Source organism: Rutidosis leptorrhynchoides, chromosome 5 (genome assembly GCF_046630445.1).
Source record: "Rutidosis leptorrhynchoides isolate AG116_Rl617_1_P2 chromosome 5, CSIRO_AGI_Rlap_v1, whole genome shotgun sequence".
NCBI lineage: Eukaryota > Viridiplantae > Streptophyta > Magnoliopsida > Asterales > Asteraceae > Rutidosis > Rutidosis leptorrhynchoides.
In genome coordinates, this window is record NC_092337.1 from 150,377,051 (window position 1) to 150,385,575 (window position 8,525).

Below are 8,525 nucleotides of genomic sequence, written 5' to 3' on the forward strand. Positions count from 1 at the left end.
CGTTTGGTCTCAATATAATTGAGTACTGTTTGGCTCCAATAACCCGGTCCACGTACAAATCCAACTATTACTACGAACCAGAAAATTTTGATGTCTATTAATTTAACCACTTAAAATAAATTTTCGTAATTTTAAGAAATTTAGAGAAGAAGTAGAAAAAATTCTAAGTCTTAAAAACTAGAATGGCGAGAAATAAGAGAGAAAAAGATTGCGCGTCGAAAAGTGTCGAAAAATAAAAAGGTCGAAAAATAGGCGTCGAAAAATAAAAATAAGAAAGTAGTGCGAAATACGGCGTCGTAAAATTCTAAAGCACCTAAAACTTAGTCTAAGGAATAAGCACTTAAGGGATTTTACGGCAAAGCCTAAAAATTCTAGAAGTAAAAATAACTATGGCAAAACTAAACTTAATACTAAAAGTTGCGACTATAGTCTAAAAATCTAAAGGTAATAAAACTAAAAAAAAACATTTTTTTTTTATAGACAAAATCTTATTAAAAATATATATATTTTTTTAATAATTTTTTTTTTTTTTTTACGTTTTTTTTTTTTTTTTCGTTTTTTTTTTTTTACGTTTTTATTTTTTTTTTTCGTTTTTATTTATTTTTTTTTTACGTTTTTTTTTTTTTTTTTAAAAAACGATTTTTTTTTTTTTTTTTTTTTTAGAAAAATGATTTTTTTTTTACAAATTAATAATTTTTTTATAATTATTATTTTTTTTTAAAACTTTTTTTTTTAATTCATTTACTATTCATGAATAGTAAATGAAAAGAAATTAATTAATTTACTATTTACATGAAAGCGATATGATAGAAATTATTAATTACAAGTTACATAATATACCCCTGAAGTATTTAATAAATACGACTTTTTAAAATTTTACGTATATTCTAAAATATTATTATATTATTATATTCTATTTCAATATTATTATATTATTATATTCTATTTCAATATTATTATATTATTATATTTTATTTCAATATTATTATAATTAAAAATATAGCGTTTTAGCGCTCCCCGGCAGCGGCGCCAAAAACTTGATGATGTAGCGTGAGGGTACGAAATAGTATTATTTTTACTAGGAAATACTACAAAATATGACACAAGTTTTATTAATTTACGGATGGGATATACCTAAACCTTGCTACAACACTATAGGCAGTGTACCTAATCGTAGAGTACTGTAGTTTTTAGTAAGTCCGGTTCGTTCCACAGGGAGCTAGTATTTACGTACTATATTTTTATAAAACTATATTTATATAAATATATATATATATAAGTAGTAATATTATTATAAAAGGGGGGTTTTTACCGTTTAATGACCGGTTTGTCGATTTTATATTTTTAAGCGTAAAGATAAATGACAATAATTAAAGTGCGTAAAATAAATAAATGACGATAAATAAAATAACAATAAATAAAATTGCGATAGAATATGAAATAAAAGGATTATGCTTATTTAAACTTCCGTAATCATGATGTTTGACGTTTTGATTTTAATTAATTGTTACTCGGGTTAATTGTCCTTTGTCATGGTTTATTTGATACCTATCTGGTTTTTATCCATAATAGTCCATCGGTCATAAATATAAAGTGCGAGTGTCCTCGTCAAATTACCCTTATACCCGAAGTCAAATATTCCAACTAATTAAGGATTTAAACTGTGACGCAGTTATCACTTCTGTCAACAATTACACCAGTTATCACTGTATGTAATCTACCCCTGTTTTGATTAGATATGAATATTAATTTACCCACTTGATCAGTTTGAATAATCAATTACCCAACCAGAATAATTAATTAAATGATTATAATAGATTCCATATGAACGTCACTAAATAGGACAACCATAATCATTATTAATTATTAGGATAATTAATTTGAAGATAGGTTCGACAGACTCCAATGAGTTGTCACTCAATTAGACAATACCCCCCATCTATTAATAGTCAATAGTCCAATTTCCACAAGTGTCGGTCTTTTGCCCAAACCCCAATTATGGTACAAAGCCCAATTACCCAATTTTAGTAATTAGCCCAACATGATGATTACTTCGTTTTAAATAAGCATAATAATAACTTAGCTACGAGACATTAATATAAAAAGGTTGAACATAACTTACAATGATTAAAAATAGCGTAGCGTTACACGGACAGAATTTCGACTTACACACTCAAACGATCTCTATCATAAATCTTATTATTATCATAATTTAAAATTAAAATTAAGATTATTGTTATATCTTATTACATTAACATTATGATAGAGATTTTTAGATATTGATATTGATAATAGATTTTTAGGATAGAAAAAGGGATGCTTTTAAATTGATCGATAATCATCGCCTTTTATAGGCAAAATATGAAATTGAATTTTCATTTACGACCCCTGAACTATGCTAAATTAACAACTTTTTATTATTTAATATTATTCTTATTATGAATTATTTAAATATTATATTTTATTCTTGTGCATAGTTGACTCGTAATTTTTACACCGTTGCGTCGAGCGTTGAGAGTTGACTCATGTCCCGGTTCCGGATTTTCGAACGTCCTTGCGTACTATTTTATATCGTGTACTTTGCGTTTTGTAACTTGTACTCTTGTCATTTTTAGACGTTCTTCATCAATAATTTGAACCTTTTTAATTGTATCTTGTACTTTTGAGCTTTTTGGACCTTTTTGTCTTCAATTTGTCGAATCTGCCTTTTGTCTTCGCACTTATTTAATATAAACGAATATCACTTGAAAATGGAACAATTGCAACTAAAATCTTGTCTTTCTTGGGGGATAATGCTATGAAATATATGTTCCTTTTTAGCCTTATCAGTGAGCCTAAGTTACGAGTTACCTATGCGAGTCGGATGTTGAAAGGTAGAGCAATGGTTTGGTGGGATTCTAAGATTTCTAGTGTTCCGAAGGAAAAAGTAGGCATGATCACGTGGAAACAATTTCAAGGCAAGGTCTGTGAACAGTATTGTAATCCGTTTGACATGAACGGTATTAAGACTGAGTTTTTAGAGATGAAGATGACGCCTCATATGACGATTGATGAGATAGTGGAACAATATATGGATAAGCTGCGGTTTGTTTAGTCGTGGGTGCAGGACGAATCATCTTGGATTCAGAACTTTGTCAACATAATTCTGCCTAAGTATAGAACGTTTGTGAGGACAACTACATCATTGTCTCAGGCTATTGTGATGGCCAAGATGGTGGAAAGTGATGTGAAGGCTGATACAAACAAGATGTTTGGAAATGTGGTGTACCAAGGTGGGCAGGCACTCAGGTAGTCGAGTTCTAAGTCAAAGAAGTCCAATAGGTTTAGATCAAATGGTAAAAGTAATCATAGTGGTTCATGGTCTGGATCAGGTCGAGGGGATTATTGCCGTAACTTTAAATCTTTGAACAGTGGTCAGTGTATAGATGCAACAAGGCGGTGTGTAAGGTGTGGTGTTGGTCGTCACAAGTCTCAAATGTATTTATTTCCAAGTAGTATGTGTTGGAGTTGTCACCAACTTAGGCATCATGCAGAAAGCTGCCCATCAAAGAGTGTTAGTTCAGGGGCAGTTTCAGGGGCGCGTTCGACATTAGCCGGAGGGTCTACTACATCGAGTGGCCAGAAGAGGAAGAACCCTCCATTAGCATAGGCCAGGGCATTTCAAATATCAGTTGAGACAACTACTGCAACTGACGATATGATTACCGGTATGTTCCTAATCAACTCAATACCTGCTAGAATTGTTTAATTTTAGTGCGACTATGTGTAACATTCTGATCCTAGAAACAGCACAGTGGCGCGCCGCGTCACTTACTTGCGCGCCGCATCGACTAGCGAGATCAGGTGGCTGTTTTAAATTCAACGAATTGTGCTCTATCCCCGACAAATATTACACATTCTTATGGATAAAATTTTAATTATATCATGTTATATTTATTTATTTATTGAACTGTAAATGCAATTTTATTAAGCCTCTAGGAAGTAACTAGAAGGCAAAAGAAAATAAAACATATAAATATTAATTACAACGGCTTCGATAGTCAGTTGTTTCAATTAACCTTGTCTCTACTTATATTTATTTTTACTATATTACCTTTTTATTTTCATTGCGTATTATTAAATATTATAACATTTTTTTTAACATCCAATAAATATTCATTAACCCGCTTAAATATGGATGGATGAACTGAAATTAAATTAATATGGATATGAATATGAATGACCAGAAACTAAATAGATATGAATATTAATATGATATCATACGATCCATATTCAATTCATTGTCATCGCTAGTCTCATATATCCTACCAATTTTAGAAAGTTTTCTCTAAAAACTGAAAAAAAAAAAAAAAAAAAAAATTTTCTTCTCAAAATCTAAAAATTTACGTCTACTAAAAAAGATGACTGTTGCTTAACGCCACGCCATCGTTCCCACGTTTCATATCCACCTTACGTTTTATTTCTTTATTTATTCCTATTTCTATATTTTTATATTTAATATTTATTTAATGATTTATATATCAAAACAAATGAAAAACACACCTTCCTAAATTTCATTTCATTTCATTTCATTTCAATCTCCACTTAGATATTTTCTCTCTCCACCACTTGGTATCTTCTCCGTCGGTGGCACCATGGATTCACATACTTGCCACGTCACCACCACCTCTGCCGTCGCACAAACACTCCTTCACCTCATCCAAAACAACAACAACTTATCTTCTCAAATTGAAGCCGCCAAAGAAATCCGACAGCTCACGAAAACCTCGCAACGTTGTCGCCGACAATTCTCCGGTGCAATCAGACCACTTGTTTCCATGCTTTGGTCTCAGTCTCTTGAAGCCAACGAAGCTGCTCTGCTTGCTCTTCTTAATCTTGCTGTTAAAGATGAAACGTAAGTTTCTTATTAATTACTACTATAAATTGATAATTTATTTATTATTATTTTGAAGTTTTTTAATTTTCATATTCAAATCCGGTATGATTATGATTAATGATGATGATTGGTTTAACTGTCACTTTCTTATCTTTGCACCTTTTTTTCATTGGATTCATCAATATTTAGATTTAGATTTAGATAAAAGTTAAAGTAACTTAATCTTTTTACGAGATATATGCTTGCGTTATGCTCTCTGCTTTTCTTTTAATTGGTTAATTGAAAAAGGAAATAAAAATACTTGATTAAAAAAAAGTTATACAGTGTATGATTGTTAATTAAAACTGCTCTGTTTATAGTGTATTTTAAATATTTTGATAAACACAATTTTATATGTTTAATTAAGGAAAACAAATTCATAAAAACTTTATAATGGTAAGAAACATAAGAAATTAAGAAGTAATCAAATTATTTCAATATGATTATTTTGAGTGGACAAATTCATAAGTTATGAATTAGATGCTTCATATTCAATTTTAATTGAGATATATAATTGTCAATTTTGTGAATCTTAGCAACATATATAATATGGAGTACAAGTTTTGGTTAGTTGTTACGTGCTCTTCCTGTGTTTTTTAATTAATTTAGTATCGTTTGTGAAGTAAGGTTAGAGCTTATTTACTTTTAACTTAAATGATCTGTTTCTATATAATTCTTAATTTAGTAAGTAAAATTGTAATTTTTTACTATCACTTAATCTGTATCTAGAAAAATTGGTCCGTTTCTAGGAGATACAGAATCGGAAATCCTTTCCCTTCCAATTAAGAGGCAAATGGAACAGGAATTAATAGAGTCAATTCCACCGCTTATTTCGAAAAACAATAAACAAATATATAATTGTTCTATATATATGTTTAAAGATTCTCTAAGGGATATTTTTAAGGGTTCTTGAATTTTGGGTAGAAGTTAAATGAATGACAATAAGAAAAACTAGTTTATTTTAATCTAACGTTCTGCGATCAAAATTCAAAAACTTTAATTATTGTTTGATTAATTTTGAAGAAAATTACGAAATTGTTGTGGTGATGGGTTTTAAGGCTTGTCACTTTCATAAGGTATGCGTGTGCATTTTTCTCTTGGCTTCATTAATTTAATATTGAGCAAACTTTTTCAATTTTGTCTGTGGTCTCCTACTCTTCATTAATATCTTTCATTATCAATTTTAATATACAAGTACTTACATTGACGTAATCAATTTTATATGTTTTTCTGAATTTTGTTTATTATTGTTGTTATTTGCAGCAACAAAATTAGTATAGTTGACGCAGGTGCTTTAGAACCAATTGTCGGTTTTCTTCAATCTGATAATCCGAATATGCAAGAACACGCAGTGGCCGCATTAGTCACTCTGTCTGCATCTCCGGTGAAAAAGTTAGCCATCGGTGCATCCGGGACCATCTCATATCTCGTTGATATCTTGGACTACGGTTCGTTACAAGTCAAAATGGATGCACTCATGGCTCTATCCAACCTCTCAACCGAGCCCGACAACCTCACATTAATCCTACAGTCGAACCCAATCCCGACCCTAGTCGATATCCTTAAAACGTCTAAAAAATCTTCTAAAATATCTGAACGATGCGTTTCTCTTATAGAATCGTTCGTTGAATTCGAAGAAGGAAGAGTGTCGTTAACGGCAGAAGAAGGTGGGATACTTGCAGTTGTTGAAGTTCTCGAGAGTGGGACCCATCAAGGGCGTGAACACGCAGTAGGGACACTTTTAACTATGTGTCAAGTTGACCGTTGTAGATATAGGGAACCGATACTTAAAGAAGGTGTAATTCCGGGACTTTTAGAGCTAACGGTTCAAGGAACTATTAAATCCCGAACAAAAGCTCACACGTTGCTTCGGTTATTACGGGAATCACCTTACCAAAGAACCGAACTTGAGGCCGATACGCTTGAAAACATTTTAAGCAATATTATAACGCAAATAGATGGCGTAGAACAATGTGGTAACGCGAAACAAATGTTAGCGGAAATGGTACAAGTGAGTATGGAGCAAAGTTTGAGACATTTGCAGCAACGGGCGTTGTCTGATTTACCGATAGCACCTTCTTGTACTTCTGAAGTTACTTTGAAGTAAATTGTGTTTTTTTTTTGGGGGAAGTTTTGGTTAAAAAAAAAGATGTTTTTTTATTGTAAGCTAGTCCAGGCCTTGTGGTGGTATAAGGTTTCATGAGACTGGTAAGTGTTTGTATCTTTTTGATTTTCCAGATATGGATTGGATAAATCCAGATTAGTGATGGCCAAGGGGCTTGTAAGTTTGTCATATAAGGCTGTACACTGCATTGTATTAATCAGTTTAAGTTCTGGAAAAAGGATTTCCTCTAAATAGTCCATAAGAAGATAGCTCGTGTTCAGGCCCCGAGTTCCTACGATGAAGTTTTGTCCATTTGACTCACGGAATTCAATGAGATTTCAGCAGTATTGGAATTAAATTTAGACAGACGTGTTTAAATTTAATTCCAATTCCGTCAGAATCCCATTGGATTTCGTGAACCAAACGGGGCCTTATGTTTTCACTGGATTATATATTGAGGTGGTCAAGGTAAAGGGTTGAAAACGGCTCGTAAGTAAAATATTCTTCTCTTACTGGGTAGTCTAAACAGAGAAAAATTCATCTGTTTACCTATTTTGGGATTTTAAAATTTTTTGTGTTTTGAGTGAATTAAGGTGGTGGTCAAATTATGATGGCTTGTATCACATGTATAGTAAGTTTGAATAATGTAATTTTGGTGTTATAAAGTTAGGGAGCCTAAAATAAGAATCTTATAGTGTAGTAGTGTTTGTACACAATTAGAAATTTTGTTTGTTAAAGATGGTATAAAATTGCAATTTGAATACTTTATATAGTCAAACATGTAACAGTCTGCAGACGATATAGACGGTGGGTGGTTCATGAGTGTGGTTTTGTTACACCGAAAATTGGTAAATTTGGTTAAACCTAAATTGTGGTCGGTCACGAGAGGTTTTGGTTTGGTTTGAAAGTTCTACAAGGAACAGTTTGTTATAAAAAAATCAATTATTTGGGCTGCTATAGGTATGGACCATAGGTAGATACCATTACTAAGAAGAAAAATTAGTATCGTATTAGATTAGTAACAAACACTAATAATATACTGTTAACAGTTTTGTTTGATTATATTTTTTACGTTTAATTGAGTGGTTTGGTTGCAATAAAATACCAACTATACTTGCCCCATGGCAACATCTAAGGTCAAACAAGTAAATGGTGGAAATTTGTTAAAATAGTTGGGCCACATTCCAATACAAAAGCAGGCCCAATTATAGTAGATTTTCAGTCCATCAGTGGTGTAGACAAGAACCTCAAATTAGCCCATTGTATTTTCTGAACTGTACGGAAAAATCGATGACACCTGTCGTTCTCTTTGTTCGTTTGAAAAGACAACATTATGTCGCGAGTTCATGTGAGCCATGTGGCGTACTACACATATTACTAACTCAGTCCACAAAATTAATTTTGATTGGGGCGCTTATGTGACTAATCAAGAGTAGGCAGGTAGTTCTTATCAGTAAGATTACTTGTTACAATGATTATGAGATAGAGGTATTTTTGTACTTTTTT

General features: G+C 31.7%; 1 protein-coding gene across 1 annotated transcript; it reads left to right on the forward strand.

The window, feature by feature from the left end:
• Nucleotides 1–4,547: 4,547 nt before the first annotated feature.
• On the forward strand, nt 4,548–7,650 carry LOC139847194 (U-box domain-containing protein 45). Its single transcript, XM_071836831.1, has 2 exons — nt 4,548–4,894; nt 6,179–7,650. The coding sequence occupies exons 1-2, from the start codon at nt 4,635–4,637 to the stop codon at nt 7,020–7,022; spliced, it is 1,104 nt and encodes a 367-aa protein (XP_071692932.1). The 5' UTR covers nt 4,548–4,634; the 3' UTR covers nt 7,023–7,650.
• Nucleotides 7,651–8,525: the final 875 nt, after the last annotated feature.